General features: G+C 38.3%; 1 protein-coding gene across 2 annotated transcripts in view; it reads left to right on the top strand.

Annotated features, from left to right (window-relative positions):
* Nucleotides 1-21724, top strand: part of Fam120c (family with sequence similarity 120 member C) — a 123963-nt gene that overhangs the window by 68896 nt on the left and 33343 nt on the right. For both annotated transcript variants that reach the window (XM_021152990.3, XM_029473215.2), the window contains exons 5-10: nt 5617-5716; nt 6524-6600; nt 7054-7331; nt 8152-8425; nt 9293-9464; nt 15913-16162. In XM_021152990.3, the coding sequence (XP_021008649.1) occupies nt 5617-5716; nt 6524-6600; nt 7054-7331; nt 8152-8425; nt 9293-9464; nt 15913-16162 (1151 nt within the window). The remainder of the gene's footprint in view (nt 1-5616; nt 5717-6523; nt 6601-7053; nt 7332-8151; nt 8426-9292; nt 9465-15912; nt 16163-21724) is intronic.

The following is a 21724-nucleotide window of genomic DNA, read 5'->3' as shown; positions in this document are numbered from 1 at the left end:
AACAGGTAAGACAAAGAAGAAAACGAGTCTTAGGGATGAAAGACAAGATCAGGTCAATGATATATACACATTTGTATACAGAAAAAAAATCAACAAATCTGAACAAAACTTCCAATAAGACTGGAATATACTCAAGAAACCAAAGAAGAATCTGTTGCAGAGAAGAAGAGGCTGAGATAAAATCAAATGGCTTACACAACATATTCTATTAAATTATAGCAAAGAATTTCACAAACATACAGAAAGAAATATACATCCAAACCACAAGAAGTGTACAGAATCCCAAATATATACAAGTAAAGGAGAACCTCTGCGTGACATAGTCATACAGGTATCAGATAAACAAATCTAAGGAACAGTACTAAATGCCATAAACAAAAATCACAATGTAATATCCGGAAGCAGAAACATCAGAATAGTGTTTGACCTGTCATCAGCAATTCTAAAAGCTAGGAAAAACTAAATACCAAAATACCAACAAAACAATATATCAAAAGCATTGAAATTAAACAACTGTCAACCAAGATTGGTATAATCAACACAATTATCTATTAAAATATATGGAGAAATACCTTTTCAAAACTGTCACAGATTAAGGTAATTCATGATCACTAAGCCAGAACTGCAGAAAAGGAACACTGTACAGAGTTTAAGAATGCAGAAATTTTCACACATAAGAACACAGGAAAGAATGAATTTCATGAAATCAATAGATGAACATAGGAGAACTGAGGTCTCAGTCATGTCTAGCACATTAAGCAAGCAAACATCTGTACTACCAGGGCAGAAGACCAAAGCTACCAATGAGAACACAAAGGAAAGTCAGAAATAATAGCAAACAAACCCTCTTCTACTGCAGTGGTCTTAGCAGTTAAAAGACAGAGGCTATCTCACAGGATTTAAGAGCAAGATTCAACTACCTACCAACTTTAAGAATCTCATATAACAAAGAAAGACTGAATGTAAAAGGCTAGATTCTAAATTTCCAATAAAATAGAAGCTGTAAATAGAGTGATATAGCAGTTCTCATATCTGATAAAATAGATAACAAACCAAAACTAGTCAGGAGAGCTAAAGAAGGCTGTAGGGTGAATCAGAAGGACATAATTATTGTAAATATATATGTATCAAATTATGGGAATTCAAATTTCAAAATTTTACATTAAAATGCATAAACACATATAGATAATTTCTGATACAATAGCACTGGGAGATTTCAATATTCTACTCTCATACCTCAATAGTTCTTCCTAATTAAAAATCAGGGAAAAAAACCCCAAACTTCAGAACTAAAATATAACATAGATCAATTAGATTTAACAGATAAAGTATCTTTTTCCTCATAAGCACATGGAGCCTTCTCTAATATTTACCACAATATAGGCCGAAAAACAATATTTAGCAAATAAAAATCTGAAATAATTTCCTGTATTGTATCAGTTGTGATGGCTATTCTCGGTTGTCATCTTGACTATATTTGGAATGAACTACAGTTCAGAAATGGAGGGCACACCTGATCTGGATCTTGAGGCATGAAGACAATATTCCCTGATCCAGAACTTAAGGCTGGAAGACAAAGGCTTTTAATTTGGATCTTGAGGTGGGATGGCATATGCTTTTGTTCCAGATTTTACGGCATAGTCACCATGCTTATAAAGAGCTATAATAAAAAAGAATTAAAGAAAAGCTAAGGTCCAGGCATGGTGGTACAAGTCTTTACTCCCAGCACTTAGGAGACACAGGCATGGAGATCTCTTGAGTTCAAGACCAGCCTGGTTTATAGAGGAAGTTTCATGACATCCCAGTCTTCCAAGACAGGCAGTGAAGGAAACCATTGAGTAGAAAGTTGGTGAAGATGTAATTGAACAAGGGGAACTTGTTCCAGCCTCAGCAAACAGAACATGGCAGCTTTGGTAATGTGGCTGTGGCTTGAGTCAAGAAATCTCCCTCAGACTAAGTAAAGAAGTTGCTGAGCCCAGATGTGTGGCAGGGGTGACCTTGCATGGAGGCCCAGAGAGGCCATTGCATAAAGCTGTGAACATGAAGCCTGAAATGCCTCAGAGATAAGATGTTAGAGATACCAGAGCTATGGTATACCTTCTGGGAAAAGATGCTAATATGGAGTGGAATCAGCCAAAGACAAAGAAGTGTGTTGCAGTTGATAAAGATATAAGGAGTTAGAGATCTGAAAAGGTTTTTGACATCAGACATGAAGATACAGTATCTGGAGTTTGCCCAGCTGGTTTTTGGTCTTACTTTGCTCCGGTATTTCCTTACTATGCTCCTATCCCTACATTTTGGAATGGTAATCTATATCCTGTGCCATGGTATGTTGGAAGTGTGTAATCTACTTTTTGGTTATAGGAGATTACACTTAAGAGATTGCATGAATCTCAGAAGAAACTTTGAACTTTACACTTTTAAACATTGAGTCTGTGATAGACTATGGGGACTTTTGAAGTTGGACTAAATGCATTTTGTATTATGTTATGGCTACTAGCCTATAGAGGGGCCAGGGAGGGGAATGTGGTGGTTTGAATAAGTTTGGCTCCCCAAAGGCTTCTGTGTTTGAGTGTTTGCTCTATAGGGAATGGTACTATTAGGAGGTGTGGCCTTATTGGAGAAAATATGCCCTTCTGAAAGGAAGTTTTTCACTGTCAAGGCAGGGCTTTGAGGTCTTAAATGCTCCAGGTACACCCAGTGTGAAGAAAAATCCAGTCTCCTGTTTGTCTTTGGATCAAGATGCAGAACTCTCTCTAACACTATGTTTGCCTGCATGCTGCTGTGCTTCCCGCCATGTTGATAATGATTAAACTTCTGAATCTGAAAGCCAGTTCCAATTAAATGTTTAACTTGGTCACAGTACCTCTTCGCAGCAATGGAAACCATCAGACAACAGTGGAATAAACCTAGAAATAAACAGAAAATCTAACCTCAGAAAATACACAATACTTGGCTAAGAAACAATATACATTTGTGTCATAAGATAAGTGAGAGAGAAAATTAAAAATTTTTAGGATCAAATGAAAATAGCACAGCATATCTGGGACTCCATCCATTCAGTCCTAAGAGTAAAATGTAAAGTTGTACCTGGCTTGCATTTTAAAAATCAAACAACAGCTAGGTGGTGGTAGCACAGGCCTTTACTCCCAACACTTGAGAGGCAAAGGCAGGCAGATCTCTGAGTTCGAGGTCAGCCTGGATTAATCAAACTAGTTCCAGGACAGCCAGGGTCACACAGAGAAACCATGTTTCAAAAAACAAAACGAAACTTGTCGGAGACCTATCAGCATGGCTCAGTGTGTAAAGACACTTGCTGTCAACGTAGTGAACTTAGTTCAATCACTGCAACTCATGAGATGAAGGAGAGAACTGACTACAAGTTGTCCTCTGACATCACATATGTGCATATACACGCTAAATAAATATATGATTTTTCAAAATATCAGATATCCTGAAAAAAAAAGAACCTAATGATGTACCCTGAGACTCTAGAAAAAGAAGCCAAACCCAAATGCCCCAGATAGCAAGAAATAATAAAAATGGAGGTAGACATTAATAAAAATAGACACTAAAAGAACAATACAGGGGCTGGAGAGATGGCTCAGTGGATAATAACACTTGGTGGTTTTATTTGTTTTGTTTGTGTGTTTGTTTGGACTATTTCTTTATTTTGCCGACTATCTGGGTTCAGTTCCCAGTACATGGCAAGTAAGAACCCTCTGTCACTCCAGTTTCACAGGATCTAACACCTCTCCTTCTGGCCTTTGTTGGCAGTATACATGCCATATATATACATATAAAGTAAAAACAATGAAACTTTTAAAAATATATAGAATTGTCAGACAAAACTTTGGTTCTTTGAAGAGATTGACAAGGGCTGGCCAAATGGCTTAGTTGGTAATACTGCTTGCTGTGAAAGTCTGATGACCTGCCTGCACATGCTCCTCAGACCCACAGTGGAAGAAGAGTTATTCTCTCAGAGGTTGTCCTCCATATGCATGCTGTGTTGTGTTCATGCACATGTGTATGTAAAAAAATAAGTAAATAAAATTTTTTTAAAAGTATATGTTTAAAAAATTAAAAAGGAGCCCATAGTTAAGAGACTTTAGATATTTTTGAGAGGCTTTGAGTATTTTGGAGAGGAATCGAATGTTGAAAGAGACCTTAGATGTTTTAAGAGACTTTTAAAGTTAAGTATGTTTTATATTGTGATATCAATATTAATATGAGATCTTGGGGATGAACAAGAAAGAAAAGGTTATGGTTTAACAATAATACATTTATATGTCAAGTTGATAAAGGGTTAATTGTCATTCGTTTTATGTCAAATTAGCACAAGCTGGAATCATTCAGTTAAGAAAATGCCCCCACCAGATTGGCCTGTGGGCAAGCCTATGGCACTTTCTTTGATTGATGGTTGATTTGAGAGGTTACAGATTACCATGGGCAGTTCCATACCCTTGGCTGGTGGTCCTGGGTTCTATAAGAAAGCAGGCAGAGTAATACAAGAGAAGCAAGCCAGTAAGCAGCATTCCTCCATGGCCTCTACATCAGCTGCTGCCTTCAGGTTCCTCCTGCCTTTAGTTCCTGCTCTGATTTCCCTCAGTGATGGAGTGTGACCTGAGAGTTGTAAGATGAACTAAACCCTCTCCTCCCCACATTGTTTTTGTCATAATGTTTTACTTTAGCAATAGAAACCCTACAGCTCCCAAACGGTTCTGGAATTAGGCCTGTAGGTGCACAGATGGCAGCCAACAGAGAGAAGGATGGGAGAGGAAAGAGTCAGTCAAAGATGAGTCTTTTTTTGTTTTTGTTTTTGTTTGTTTTTTTCAAGACAGGGTTTTTCTGTGTAGCCCTGGCTGTCCTGGAACTCACTCTGTAGACCAGGCAGGCCTCGAACTCAGAAATCGCCTGCCTCTGCCTCCTGAGTGCTGGGATTAAAGGCGTGCACCACCACACCTGGCTAAAGATGAGTCTTGATGAAAGCAGGTTCTAAGGCCACAGATCTAGAGCTATGTCTTTGGATGTGGAGGTGGTTACACCAGGAGGAAGAGAATTGGAGTTTTGAGGAAAGGGGTGATGGGAAAGGGAGGAAGAGACTTATCCTGGCAAAGTGTCTCAAAAGCAAAGAGAGTTCATGGCCATGGCCATGGCCTAGAATTAGACTTGTGATTTGCAGATGAGAGAAAAGGGAGGAAGGGATGGGAAAGAGAAGAAATGACTTGACATGTTAGGGGATTTACATATGAAGATTGTTGAAGGCCACAGGTGTGGAACTAGGCTTATAGGTTTGAAGGTACAGTGGATTGGGAGAAGGACATGACATTTGCTTATATTTTGTTTTAGAGACAGCATCTCACTGTGTAGCCCTAGATGGCCTGTAACTGACTATGTAAATTAAACTGGCCTCAAACTCACAGAGATCTGCCTGCCTCTGCCTCTTGAGTGCTGGGATTAATGTTTTTTTTTTTTTCCTACCTGATCTTTTGCTTTTTTTGGGTTTCTTTAAATATTTTGTTTCTGTTATCATTTTGACTTTCAATGTGTATATTGTATGAAAAAGACACTCTTGTGTTGTTTCTTTTTCTGAAAATCTGATGTTCCAACATCCAGTCTAGGACAGAAGACAAAATAGAACGATTCAAGAAAGCAGTTGAGTACTATTCAGTCACAACCAAACTCTCTTCACTGCCAGTGGGTCCTTCCTTTCTAGGTAAGGCTTCCAGCTGCTGTTAAATTGAGTTTATTCCTTAGGGTCAGAATGGAACCCCTTGTTTCTGCTGGTGTCCTGCCTTTTCACATTTATAGGTGGGGGGATAATGCCATTTCCCTAGCTTGGGCTTCTAATCCTAACCCTCATTGTGACCTGGTGCATGTAAAAATAGCCCTGTCAATTTTAAATTCTTCTATTCCGTGCTAGTTGTGTGATCGCTTCACTTCACATTTGTATGTAGGGTTATGAGCAGATTAAATACCTTGTACAGGATCCCTAGTATGCCACTTATTCATTCTACCAGTATTACACCAGACAGATGCTATCTCACCACAGAAACTTCATGTTACTTACTTTCTTGATAGAAAGACTTTGATTAATTGTTGCCATTATAAATTTGACAGGTTTATTAAAGTGAACTGGGAACTCAGTTCGAAGGAATTAATATTGAATATATATCATCTAAGGAACAGCTTGTGAATATACCCGTACATAATCTCAGTCTCATGCGCCCAGTTTAGATATCTTGAGGGTATCAAAGACAGTGTCAAGAAATCCCACAAGGTACAAAAAGCCAGATTTGTGGAATAGCCTGTGATAGCAGACCAGTGAATTATAACTTTTTGCAATGTTAGGGATCTAACCAGTGGCTCTGTGTATGCAGAGCAACTGACCTACCACTGTTCCACATCTTCAGATCATAAACTTTATAACAGGCTTTTTAATGCAGTGATGGTTTAACACAATGTAATAAATATGGTAAAAATGATTAGGATTGCTGAAGCGTGGCACTTCTCTTGGCTTCAGGCTTTCGAAATAATCGACTTGGAAATCCTCCCCTTCCACGGAATCAGATGGGCCCTATTTCTCCTGGAAAGCCAATGGTAAGCATTTGTTGATTATATATTCATTAAGGGGATTAGGATCACTTGCTTATGTTAGACTGAGACTCATTGCTGATTTTTATAATCTGAATTGAGGAGTTAGGATGATTCAGAGTTAATTAGACTATGCAGGTTTTATGTTTTGTACCTTGAGGCCAGAAGACTATTGAAAGAGAGCATCCAAATTAGTAAACACCAGTACACTGTGTGTGTGTGTGTGTGTGTTGTATAATGTCACAAAATATTTCAAAGGGATCTAGTTTCATTAATTTTCTTGGATCAGGTAAATTCTATTCAGATATCACAGTCAGAATTATTTCTTAATATTTTCAGTAGGTACTTCATACCTCAACAGTTCCTACTACTGGTATCATCTACATCACAGCTTCTGAGGAAACCATCCTGTATCCTGGTAAAATGTTAAATAGCTTTCCTGTCTGTTTTATTCTTTAGTTTTCTCGCCAAGTGCCCCAGAAAATGAAATATCCACCACCATTTCCAATGGGACCCAACTCGTCTCTTCTCTTCTCCCATAGTGTGGGGGAATCCCATGCTTTCTCTGAGGATGCCATGCTGCAGGACAATTCCTTTGCCAATTGGGCTGTTTCTTATGACTCTAATACATCCCAGTTTCCTAACTGCCTGACTTCCAAAACTTCACCTCCTTTGGGACCAGATTCTTCCCATTCCTCTTCCTCTGATGGTGACGAGGCAAATGGAGCTGGTTCTGAGTAAGTGTCTATGTAAACAACCATAAGAAATGCATTCAGAAGAAATGTGGAGAGGTGGATGTTCTTGGCTTCCTTTTGTTACTCTTTGCCCTTCATCCTTCTGCAGGTGCTCGATTTCAGATAGCCAAGCCATATAAGAAAGGCATTTGCTTAGGAAATCCTAACATGGATGTGCTACATAACAATCCTGTCGTTTTTCAGTCTGTGAGGAACATAGGTTGAAAGTTAAAAGAATGAAAGAATTTATATAATTGAAATATTGAAATAGTTCCTTAGTAGTATAGGTCTCATATACTGGCTTGATTATATTTAGAGTATTACTCTAAAGAGATAGAGCTACTTTGAGATTAAAATCTTAATTATTTTCTTAGACTATATATGGCTAGAGTAAACATGACATCTTAAAAGTATAAAGAACCGGGCAGTGATAGCACATGCCTTTAATCCGAGCACTCAGGAGGCAGAGGTGTGTGGATTTCTGAGTTCTAGGCTAACCTAGTTTACAGAGTGAGTTCCAGGACAGCCAGGACTACATACACAGAGAAACCCCGTCTCGAAAAACAAAACAAAACAAAACAAAAACCAAAAAGAAAAAAAAAAAGAATTTAGAGTGACTTCCATGACATTTTTTTCTTTGGTCTGTGTCAGGTGAAGAAGGACAGGAGAAGTGGTGATCACTGAGAGGAAAGGTGTCAAGTCCAGTCCTAACCCAGAATCTTGACCATCAGAGAATTTTACAAGTCCTTGTGATCAGGACTTGAATGGAAATATCTTCATTAACTTCCCTTTCCTGTCTTATGCTGTTTCTTTTTTATTTTAGACAAATCACAGAAGCAGTTCAACAACAGCCTGGATGGGAAGATCCCAGTGGTGACAGAGGGGCTTGGGTACAGCCTGCTGATGCTGGAGTTTCAGAAAGCACCGTAGCTGAAAGTGAACCTCATATCCCATCTCTGTTATCTATGTCTACAAGGAACCACATGGATATCACCATTCCACCCTTACCTCCAGTAGCTCCAGAAGTCTTGAGGGTTGCTGAGCACAGACACCGAAGGGGTCTTATGTATCCATATATTTACCACGTCCTTACTAAGGTGAGAGAACATATACCTATCTACCTTCCTGTTCTCTGATGGATCTCATATTTACTGAGAGTAAGTTATGAAGTCTACTAGATAAAAGTCTGATAATTGTTATTTTTCTTCAGGGGAAGTAGTCCTAGAGATTGAGCCTAGGGTCTTGCACATTCCAGAGAAGCACTGTAGCATGAAGCTATATCCCCAGCCCACTGATCAATGTATCTCAAGAGGTACAAGGAAAGTGTGTATGTTTGTGCCCTTCATTGTATTAAGGGCCTCAGAAAAGGGGAAGTTAGTAGGAATTGGGACTAAGCAATGAATAAAGATGCTAAGAGAGAAGTATAAATTGTAAACTTTGAAGGGATGTACTAAGTTGATAGACTGGTTCTGGAGGCGTCATCTAAGGAATGGTCTTTTCCCCCTGTTCCTTATCTCTTCTGATACTTCTATATGCCTTCTCCTTTCCTCTGGTCTTAACACACAAATTACCAACCAAATGTCTAAGCCAGGCATGGTAGCACAAGCTTTTAATCCCAGCAATCTGGAAGCAGAGGCAGGTGGAGCTCTGAGTTCCAAGCCAACTTGGTCTACAGAATGAGTCCCAGTCCACCCAGAGTTATATAGTGAGAACCTATCTTAAAAAGAAAACAAAACAAAACAAACAAAATGGCTAAGGTAGATTCTCCCTGATAGTCAACTATAGTCCATTAGATATGAACTTTACAAATGAAAGCTGGCTGTAGTCAGTAGGGCTTCTTCCTTTTAATCTGAAAATCTCTCTGAATACAAACAGTAAATTACTTAACTCCAGAAGCTACAGTTCATTATTCTAAACCTTGAAGAATTCATGTTTTTCTTTTCCCTGGACCATTTTCTTATTAGGGTGAGATTAAAATCCCTGTATGTATTGAGGATGAATGTAACATGGAGCTGCCTCCAGCTGCTCTCCTGTTTCGGTCAGCTCGCCAATATGTATATGGAGTTCTTTTTAGCCTAGCAGAGACACAGCGAAAAATGGAGCGTCTGGCCATACGGCGCCGGTTACCTATGGAAGGTAAGTACTATTCCAGCTATTCTAATATTGACAGCTTTATACACTTGGCACAGGACATGTGTGCACACATGTGCACGCGCGCGCGCACGCGCACACACACAGATATACACACACTCAAAGCCTGTGCTAGCATACCATACTTCAGGCTGTAAAACAACCTTTAAGAAGAAAATGTATCATTTACCAGATTGCGCATTGAAATAAGAAATGTACAAATATAAGCCCTGATTCTGAAATCATGAAACACTCAGAATGTGTATTGCTTTTAAGAACAATGGTGGACTTTTAAGAATGTATGACTTCATCGCATAGTCTCTCGTCCTCAGTGAGGTTTTTATTTTAGAATATGATGCTGTTGGTAGTGGAAACTATTAGGTGGTTTTAAACTATAGAATGACTTAGTCAAATTAGTATATCCAAACGAATCACGTGGGTTTCTACTTCTGTGAAGGTAAGTTGGATTAGATATACGTTCCTTACGCTTCTTGTTAATACAACTAATATTATAATACATTGTAGTGGGGGAAAGGTACCACAAGATACTCCAGAAAGTAGAGACTGTTTGGTAACCTTGAGACCCTAGGAATGCTAGAGCAGTGAGTGCTCTTGGTTTGCTTTTAGTCACATACATCCAAACTGGATAGTATAGAAGTTGACAGGGAAGCAGACCAATACTCCCTGCCTGGAAGCCTGCAAAGGACCAACCTAGTAACAGATTTTTTTTTGAATCATCTTAATTTATTTTTAAATATATTTAAAGTGTTTGCGAATATATCATCACATAAATATATATTCTATCTGTATATAGATATGAAAACATATATGTTGATGTTGAATTTTTTTCCTATGGAACTATTGATTAACTTTTTTTTTAATATTTTTTTATTACGTATTTTCCTCAATTACATTTCCAATGCTATCCCAAAAGTCCCCCATACCCTCCCCCCACTCCCCTACCCACCCATTCCCATTCTTTTGGCCCTGGCGTTTCCCTGTACTGGGGCATATAAAGTTTGTGTGTCCAATGGGCCTCTCTTTCCAGTAATCGCCGACTAGGCCATCTTCTGATACATATGCAGCTAGAGACAAGAGCTCCGGGGTACTGGTTAGTTCAACAGATTTTTTTTTTTTTTCGAGACAGGGTTTCTCTGTGTAGTCGTGGCTGTCCTGGAACTCACTCTGTAGCCCAGGCTGGCCTCGAACTCAGAAATCCACCTGCCTCTGCCTCCCGAGTGCTGGGATTAAAGGTGTGCGCCACCACGCCCGGCCAGATTTTTTTTTTAACATAAAAACTGTTCTACTTGAGCCAAGCACCACAAAAGAAACCATGGTTCACTCCCACCTTACCTTCACCAGCAAAAACTATCTTCCTTACAACTATCTTCCATTAGCAGGCTGTAATAAAGTGTATTGCTTTACCAGATACCGCTGGGGGGGGGTGTCAGGAAAGGCCAAATGAGGAATCAAAGCATACTCTTCCACGTGCCAGCAATGCATGCCCACCTTCACATACTACAGTGGTCACAAAATGCCTGGCCAAATATAAGATGTGACTAAGGTCCAGAATCATAAATTAAAACTCACATGTTTGGATTCAAACTGAAAATTCCTTCCCATACCAAGAAATATGAAGGTTTCAAATGCAGATCTCAGACAGATTGGAAAGAAAATGAATACCACAAAGCTAATTAGAGAAGAATTTCAAAGCAACTTTCATAAAAAAGTTTTTAATAAATAATTACAAACGTTCTCAAAACAAATTGAACATAGAAAGCCAGCAAAATAGCTCAGTAGATAAAAGGGCATATCCCTGGAACCCATGGTGAAAAGACAGAATAACTCCTGAGTGTTGGCCTCTGACCTTCACACACACATGCACACACACACACGCTATATAAATCTTTAAAACTAAAAAAAAAAAAAAAAAAATATTTAAAGCATCAAATGGAAATTTACAACTAAAAAAAAACTCACGATAATCTAATTAAAACCAAATTGCACATCAAATCACTAAAAGACAGGGACAAATTCTCTCCCACTGAGAGCAGACAAGGTGGCCCAGTTAGAGGAGAGGATCCATAGGCAGGCAAAAGAATCAGGGACAACCCCAGCTCCAGTTGTTGGGAGGACCTACATGGAGACCAAGCTGTACAACTGCTACATATGTGCAGGAGGTTTAGGTCCAGCCCATACTCACTTTTTGGTTGATGGTTCAGTCTCTGGGAACTCCTAAGGTTAGTTGACTCTGTTGGTCTTTCTGTAGAGTCCTTATCCTATTTGGGTTCCTCAGTCCTTCCTGCAACTCTTCTACAAGATGCCCCAAGTTTCATCCAATGTTTGGCTGTGGGTCTCTGCATCTCTTTCCATTGGCTATTGTGGGGACCCTCTCAGAGGACAGTTATGCTAGGCTCCTGTCTTCAGGCATAACAGAGTAACATTAATAGTATCAGGAATTGGTTCTTGCTCATGGGATGGGTTTCAATTTAGGGCAGTCATTGGTTGGCCATACCTTCCATCTCTGTTCTATCTTTGTCCCTGTACATGTTGTAGGCAGGACACATTTTAGGTCAAAGGTTTGTAAGGTACTGTCCTTATCCCTCCATCGGAGGTCCTGCCTAACTACAGGAAGTGGCCACTTTAGGATCCATATACCCCCACTACTAGTAGTCTGAGATGGAATGGCCCTCAGAGCCACCCTGGGGCTTCCAACCATCCCAGTCTCTAGCATGTACTAGAGAGTGCTCCCCCTACCTCTGATTTCAGTTCTGTCTCCCCTGTTCTCCCTCTCTGCCCCCATGTCCTGCTCCCTTTTTCACCCCCCCTTACCAAGTTTACTCCCTCCATCCACCTCCAATATCTATTTTATTTTCCCTTGTGAGAAAGATTTGATCATCCTCTCTTGGGCCTTCCTTGTTATTTGGTTTCTTTGGGTCCGTGGAATGTATCTTAGGTATCCTGTACTTTATGGCTCATATCCAGTTATAAGTGAGTAGATACCATGAAAATCATCTTGGGTCTGGGTTACTTCACTCAGGGTGATATTTTCTAGTTCTACCCATTTGCCTGGAAAATTCATAATGTCCTTGTTTTTGACAGCTGAGTAGTATTCCATCGCATAAATGAACGACATTTTCCGTATCCATTCTTTGGGTTAGGGATATCTGGGTTGCTTCCAGTTTCTGGCTATTATGAATAAAACTGCTATGAACATAGTTGAGCAAGTATCCTTGTGGGATGGTAGAGCATCTTTTGGGTATATGCTGTGATGAAACATCATGACCAAGGTAACCTATAAAACAAATGGGCTTATAGTTTTAAAGAATTAGAGTTCATGATGGTGTTGGCTGAGCAATGGCATGGTGGCTAGAACATCTTTATCCTCAAGCAGGAGGCAGAGAGAGAGCCCACTGAGAATGTCAAGAGTCTTTGGAAACTTTAAAGCCCATCCCCTTTGAGATATCTTCTCCAACAAGGCCACACCCCTCATCCTCCTGAAACAGCTCCACTAACTGGAGACCAAACATTCAAACATATGACCTCATTCTCATTCAAACCACCACACCAACATATGATTATTTTTCAAATAAGATCCTTTAGAAATGGGGCTGGAGAGGTGGCTCAGCGGTTAAGACCACTGACTGCACTTCTGAAGGCCCTGGGTTCAAATCCCAGCAACCACATGATGGCTCACAACCATCTGTAATGAAATCTGACACCCTCTTCTGGAGTGTCTGAAGACAGCAGCTACAGTGTGCTCACATATAATAAATAAATCTTAAAACAAAAAAAAAAAGTTTAAAAAAAAGATCCTTTAGTAATGAAGAAGAACTAGGTTTTTTTTTTTTCTTTCATGCAGAATGTCTAAAGGCAGTTGACACAGAAAGAGAATGGTAAAAGAGTGAGTCTTAGAATACCAGAAAAGAAGAAAAAACAGTAAAAAAATCAAAATAATTGATAAATTTAATAAACATCTTTGGAGTTTCTAAATTGCATTTACTGAAATGAAAATTATAACACTATTTCAATGTATATACAGAAGCTATTTAGGGCCAGGGAGATGGCTTAGCAGCTAAAGGCCTGCTACCAATGACAATCTAAGTTTGAGTCCCAGAACTCACATGTTGGAAGCAGAAAACCACTTCTGTGTGCAGGCTGCGGCATAAGTGTACCCACCCCAAACACATACTAAGTGAACAAATAAGCATTTTAAAAAGAGAATATATTTTAGACAGTTATAAGTGGAGTTCATTTGAACTGTCGAAGTATTAGTATCTACTAATATAATTTATTTATTTCCTTATTTAGTTTTAATGCTAAAGACTCACCAGGGCCTCATGGATACCAAACATTCATGCTGCCATAGAGCTATATTCCTGTTTTCTCTTTATATATCTTTTAATGTACATTATTGATATTAAATTATATAGATAATACAGCTGGGGATATAACTATGGTTGACCCTGTGCTTAGTATGCCTGAAGTTGTGGTTTCAGCTTCTTGCACCTGCCTATACACACACACACACACACACACACACACACACACACACATATATATATATATATATATATATATAGAGAGAGAGAGAGAGAGAGAGAGAGAGAGAGAGAGAGAAAGAGAGAGAGAGAGAAAGAGAGAGATGTACTTAAGAGACAGAGGCAGAGACAGGATGATCTCTGAGTTTGAGGCCAGCCTGGTCCATAGAGTAAGACTGTGTTTCAAAAAAAAAAACAAAAAAGACAGGAATAACATTCTAAATCAGTATTATAAATAAATCAATATAGGATTTTAAAAATTAATTCAGGTTATTCATAGGAAGCGAATAACCATAAAGCTGAGCAATGGCAAACAAAACAGTCCCATAACTAAAATGATAGTCTTACTCTCTAATATAGAATAGTCACATCATTATGAGTCACATCACTAGATTAGTCAGTATGTGCTGTAGACTGAATGCTTTCTCATACCTGCCACATTGATAAGTTGAAATCCTAACGACTCATTGGTTGGTTATAAGACAACATTCATAAACAGCACTTCCGTTTTTGTGAAAGGAACCCCAGAGGCTGCTGTGTGAAAATATATTAAGATAGCTATCTGTAAACTCAAAAGCAAGCCCTCACCAGATGGATCTCTCTACACTTGCTTTCCTGCTTCTAGAACAGGAAGTAGATATCTGTGGTTTATATGCTATCTATCTAGCCTATGGATTTTTTGAGACAGGGTCTCACTGTGTAGCTCTCACTGGCCCGGAAATAACTATTTAGACCAGAATGGACTTGAACGCATAGAAATTCACCTGTCTATACCTCCCAGTGTCCAGATTAAAGGTGTGCACTACTACCTCTTCCGGTGCTGGTTTTCTTTATAGCAACCCAAACAGATTAAGACAATATAGATATGAAAATTCTTTAAATATTAGCCTATATCATATGTATAGAGTTCAGGGCCAGCTTGAGCTACATGCCGTGGTGCTGTCTTAGAAAAACAAAGAAACAAAAAATTAGTAGAATTTAACAACACTGAATATATATACATACACTGAAATTTTAAATTTTCAAACAAAACCAAAGTAAGTAGTCTTTTTTGTTTGTTTTGATAAGTAGGGTTTATCCTGTTGTGGCAAGGGTAATACAATATTTAAATTTTTACTTAAAATTAACCTGCTGTCTAAATAAGATAAAGAAAAGAATCATATGGTTTTATCAATAGATATATAGGAAAAAGCATTAGGCATAATTTGACATATATTCATGATAAAAATCTCTCAAAAAATGAAAATGAGAGGAAATACCTCAACTGGAGCACTGAGTGAATATCACACATCTCATATAACAGACCACAAATTAGGAATCTGAGGTGTGCTGGATGCTGTGATTGTCTACTGTGTCTACCTGCGTAAATCTAATTTATGTTGGATTTGAAGGACTTGGGGTTTTGGGTTTTGGAGACAGTCTCTGTTACCTCGGCTGGCCCCCAACATGTGACAAACTTCCAAAATTGCTAAGATTTGGGGCGTTTTGTTTTAGAACTGAAAATCATTGGGAATATCCTACAATCTGTTATGAAACTAAGTACTCACATAATTCTTCCTTGGATGCCTTTCTTTGTCTAGTCTGCTATATCTACTTTAAAATGAGTTTGAAAGTATTTTCAAAACTATGTGGGATGGGATCTTGACTTTTTCCTCTGCAAAGTAAGCACTGTGCTCTACAAAAATTTTGTTATGACTGTTCCCTTTTCTGGATCTTTATGAGAATCAATGTGATAATTAAGTATCAACTGCCTACTAAATGCATGTGGCTCCTAGGATTTACTAGTACTGACAATAACAATTACAGTGACCAAAATCAACAGATATTGAAGTACAACAGGTTGTCTGTTGTAGGCAATTACAGTAATGTTCAGCTTCTCTGGAGCCCATTTCTCCTGATTTTCTGTTTTTCAGTTCCTTCTGTGATCCTTAAAGAGTGGTCTGCATATAAAGGGAAGTCACCTCAGACCCCCGAGCTGGTATCTGCACTCACTTTTCGGGAATGGACTTGCCCAAACCTCAAGAAGCTCTGGTTAGGCAAAGCAGTTGAGGACAAGAACAGGAGGATGCGGGCTTTCCTGGCCTGTATGAAGTCAGACACACCCAGTATGCTCAATCCAGCTAATGTCCCCACCCACCTGCTGCTCATGTGCTGTGTACTCCGGTAAGCTGTACAACAGACTCTCCCACTTCACTTTTTGACATCTTCCTTAAGGGTTTTCTTATAGCATTTCAAGGTGAAAAGATTTTTGGTTTGTGCTTGACTTAGCCTTAGCCTTCAGAAACATTACGAATGATTGTTATATGGATAGTCCCAGTTTGTGAGCCCATGTCATCATTTGGACATACATGAATTCAATTTTTTATTTAAAAAAATTTTAGAGTCATTTATTTTTATGTGGATGAGTGCTTGCCTGCAGGTATGTTTGTGCACCATGTGTATGCAGTGCCCCCAAAGACCAGAGAGGCTTTGCATCCCCTGGAACCTGAGTGACAGATATTTGTGAGCCACCTGTGGGTGCTGGAAATCAAACCCCAGGTTCTGCTAAACACTTAACCATCTCTCCAGCCCTGATTTGTTTGATCTTACTTACATTTTATTGCCAGCAGTCCTCATTCATTGTTTATTATTATTATTTTTTTGATTAGCTCACCTATTATCAAGATTTCTCCTCTATTTATGCATCCTTTGTTTTGGTTGATTCTCTCCCTCAGCCCTCCTCTCCTGCATCTCTCTGCTCCTCCTTCCTAGTTAACCCCCGTATCCCCATTTCCATTTTCATTTCACATGTGTTCTACTATCCTCTTCCTCTTAAAGCCTCTTTTTTTCCCTTCCTGGATCCATTTCTGGAATCTTGACTGTACACACATTCACTTCCACCTAAATGCACATATATAAAAATTACCAGCTAGGATAGAATATTAGAGACAGCATGTGGTATCTCTCTTAACCTTAGGTTATTTCACATATCTTTCTGTTGCTTACTTTTTTGTTTCTTTCTTTGAATTTTAATTTATTTGATCTTATTTATCATAATGTTGTCTTAGGAATGATTGTTATATGGATAGTTTCAGTTTATGATCCCATGTCTTCATTCGGACATGCACTGATGTACTGTTGCTGTAATGAAACACCACGACAAAATCAAGTTGGTGAGGAAAGGGTTTATTCGGCTTACACTTCCATATCAGGGTTCATCATCAAAGGAAGTCAGGACAGGAACTCAAACAGGGCAAGAACCTGATGCAGAGGCAATGGAGGAGGGAATGCTGCTTCCTGGCTCACACCCCATGGCTTTCTCAATCTGCTTTCTTATAGAACCCAGGACCACCAGCCCAGGGATGGCACCAACCACAATAAGCTGGGCATTCCCCCATTGACCACTAATTAATAAAATGCCTTATGAAGGCATTTCCTTGACTGAGGTTCCCTCCTTTCAGATAACTCTAGCTTGTGTCAAGTCAACATAAAGCTAGCTAGGACAAATGGACTCTTGCTATGTTACTAAGCTTGTCTGAACTTCTGTGCTCAAACCATCCTCTCTACTAAGCATCCCTAGAGAATTGGACTGTAGGCGTAGAAGCTTACATCCATTCAGCTGTTTTTAATCTACCTACATTCATATATGTTCTTCTTGATTGTTGGGTTATATTTCAACTATTATACTATTATCACAGTATTTTACTGATTAATTGATGGATATTTCTTCCCAGTTCTTTGTGTTCAAAAAATATTTTTTAAAAAACCTGTGTTTATTGATTTTATGTATATAGGCTATTTGGTTGCATGTATGTCTGTGCACCATGTATATACAGTGTTCACAAAGGTCAGAAGAGGCTATCAGATTCTCAAAAATGGCATTAGAGATGCTTGTGAGCCTCCATGTGGGTGCCATGAATCAAACTACTGAACTGTCTGTACAGTTTCCAGGAAATATTTTCAGGAAATATTTACTTAATGTTCCTTTGTCATTGTATCTGGAGTAAATACCCAGGAATAGAACTTCTGGTTCCAACAAGCCAGTGGCTCTCAACCTTCCTAACTCCACAACCCTTTAATACAGTTCCTTAGGTTGCAATGACACCCACCCATAAAATTATTTCCATTGCTATTTTATAACAGCTACTGCTATGAATCATAATGCAAACAATTTTGGAGACAGATATTTGCCAAAGGGGTCACATACACCCCATAAGTTGAGAACCCCTGCTATAAAAATATACCTGTAAAAATTTTACTAAACATTGCCAAATTATAATAGATCTTAGCCTTACTGATTTATATACCTAGAATAACACTTAGATTTTCCTATTTCTTCATATTTCCAGTACTAATTGTCATTCAATCAAAATCTAGTAGACTTTATACAATATCTTGACATTTGTTTTTCTTTAACTACTGATAAGGATGGCCTTTGCTTTTTTTTTTTTGTCTCCCCCTGCCCCGCCTTCGGGGCTAAAGATTATGTGCAAAGAAGTTGCTGTAACCTTGAACTACACAACAGTCCCGTTTTTCTGTTTTTGTGCTTATTGGCAACTTGAGCATTTTTTTTAATTTTTAATATTTTTTATTACGTATTTTCCTCAATTACATTTCCAATGCTATCCCAAAAGTCCCCCATACCCCCCCCCCACTTCCCTACCCACCCATTCCCATTCTTTTGGCCCTGGCATTCCCCTGTATTGGGGCATATAAAGTTTTTGAGCGTTTTTTTAACTTTAAAGTATTTTAATTAATTGTATGTTTATGAGTATTTTGACTGCATATATGTCTGTGTACCACGAGCATGCTTGGTGCCTTCAGAGGCCACAAGAAAGCAGATGGTTCTGAGATGCCGTATCAGTGCTGGGAGCTGAAACTGGCTGGGTTATCTAGATGACCAGCCAATACTCTCTTAACTGCTGAACTATCACTCCAGCCCCTTATACTAACTTTTTAATATGCCAGTTGTGGTGGCACACACTTTTAGTCCTAGTACTAGGAAGGCTGAGACAGGTGGATCTCTGAGTTTGAGACCAGCCTAGTCTATATAGAAAGCTCCAGGGCACTCAAGGTTACATAGAGAGATGCTGTCTCTAACAACAATCTTTTAAATATAAAATTAAAACTTCTATCATTTATTCCTATTTTATGTATATGTATGTGTGCCTGAATGTATGTATATTCTCCATGTGTGGGAAGGTGCTTATGGAAGCCAGAGGGTATCAGATCCCCTGGAATTGGAATTACAGAAGGGATGCTGAGAACTGAACCTGAGTCCTATGCAAAAACATGTGCTCTTAACTGCTCAGCCATCTCTCCACCTTTCTTGTTAATCTGTTTATTCTCTATTAGACTATGTCTCTTATACTTGCCGATTGCACAAGTTCCTTGTGAGATATATAACAGAAATTTTGTATATTTGTATTCTTATGCATGTGTATTTCTGGCCTGTCACAGTTTGTTCAAATTTTATATACAACATCCTTTTATCTGATGGAATTACTTCATTTTTCCAAATCTTTTATTATTATAATTTTCTACATGAAGAAAAATTAGAATAATATAATATACATCAATATGAACATTACCTGTAGTCTACGATCAATGTAGAAATTTTATCCATAAACTATTCACTTGCCTATCCCTGGTTTCTATGTATCCTTCTTGACAGATTGCTAAGATAACTGTAGATATCAATAAACATTTCTTCTTATTGAGAAGCACATATTTTGGTTTGTCAAACCCGGTAACTTGGTTTGATAAATTATTTAATAAATTCTCCATGCCCCTGGATCATAAAGATATTTTTCTGTAACACTTTTCAGGTAAGGTTTTTAAGGTTTTTAATATAGTATATATTTATCTTAGATATGCAGAAGAAAGGGTCTTAACTTTCTTTCTCCATATACTGAGTTAGATCCCCATTTGCATGTATTAAATAATTTCTTTTTCTTTGATTTACTGACCTATAATAACCACCTTCCTGTGTACACATGTGCATATGCAGTACACAAACACATACAACACACACACTCCATTAATTGATTCTGTTTTATTCATTAACTAATTATTAAGGGATCGAAATTTTCTTTAATATTAGGCAGGGCAAATTACTCTGCATGTCTTGTTTCAAAATTATATCATTTTTACATTTTATGAACTCTTAAAATATATAATATGTAATTAGATTAATTTTTACAACAATATTATTGCAGTTCAATTTGACATTGAATGGATTAATTTGGGGACATTGGCATCTTTATAATATTACGTCTTTGTGTCCAAAAACCATAGTTTACCTCTCCCATTGATTGATTAGGTCTCTTTCTTCATGCCTTTATAGATTAATTTTTTTCTACAGATCTCTACAATTTAATTCCTAAGTACATGATATGTTACTATAATTAGGGATGGTATTTCCCTTTTATGCTTTCTAATTGTTATTTGCTGATGCACTGAAAGTATTTTTTATAGTGGGTAGTTCAGATTCTAGTTTCTGTAAGTTATAGAAAACTGACCTTCGAAACTGGGAAGATCTTAGCTTGAATTGTGTTTTGATTATCACCATGCATGTGTGTACATGATGTGGGTGAGGAGATGCACATGCTACAATGTGCATGTAGAATTCAGAGAACAACTTCACAGAGTTGGTTCTCTTCTACCTTTGCATGTATTCCAGTATTGAACTAAGGTTGCCATGGTTGCACAGCAAGCACCTTTACAGGCTGAGCATTCCTGCTGGCCTTGGATTGGTTTTTGGTACAGAATTTTACTGTGGAACCCAGGTTAGCCTTCATCTTGTGTTGAGGAAAATCCTGAGTGTTGGGATTACAGTTATGGACCACCACACTCAGCCTCAGTTTAGATTTTTGCTTTGGCCCTTTTTGTCTTGGTAACTCACTTTAGCTTTTCTGAACATTTGTTTTTTCATTGTAAGTGACATAATAATTCTTCACAGAGTCATTTGAGCATTTAAATAATGCATGCAAGGTCCCTCCTACAAAATAGATGCTCAATATAATGTATTGGTTATCTATCTTGACAATCAGATTGATGACTCATGAGATTTTCTCCCAAATGAATAATAGATATAGTTTTTTGTTGTTGTTGTTGTTTTTTGTTTTGGTTTGGTTTTTCGAGACAGGGTTTCTCTATATAGCCCTGGCTGTCCTGGAACTCACTCTGTAGACCAGGCTGGACTTGAACTCAAAAATCCGCCTGCGTCTGCCTCCTGAGTTCTGGGATTAAAGGCGTGCACCACCATAGATTTTTAAATATCTCATCACTAACATATTCCTGGATCACAAAAGAGAGATAGCTCAGCAGTTAAGAGCACGGGCTGCATTTCCAGAGGGCCTGGGTTCAATTCCTAGCATCAACATAGCAGTTTACAACTGTCTACAATTCCATTTCCAGGAGACCTGACACCCTCACATAGACATACATGCAGGTTAAACACTAATGCACATAAAATATATCATTTAAAAGCTTGTCCTATATTGACTCTGAAATTGGGTATTTTGTTTCTTCTTTTATTACATTTATTATATATGTGGATTATGTGTATGGGGTATGCATTTGCTATAATTCACATGCAGAGGTCAGGACAACTTGTGGAAGTTGATTCTCTCCTTCCATCACGTGGGTCCTGGGGATGGAACTCAGGCTTGTGAGGTTTGATGTCAAGTGCCTTTGTCTTTGGAACCAGCCTATTTTAATCTTAGTTCTCAATTATTTAGTAAT

Source organism: Mus caroli, unplaced genomic scaffold (genome assembly GCF_978045245.1).
Source record: "Mus caroli unplaced genomic scaffold, Mus_caroli_1 scaffold_5, whole genome shotgun sequence".
Lineage (NCBI taxonomy): Eukaryota > Metazoa > Chordata > Mammalia > Rodentia > Muridae > Mus > Mus caroli.
Note: the sequence above shows the minus strand (reverse complement) of the source record. Positions and strands in the feature narration are given on the sequence as shown.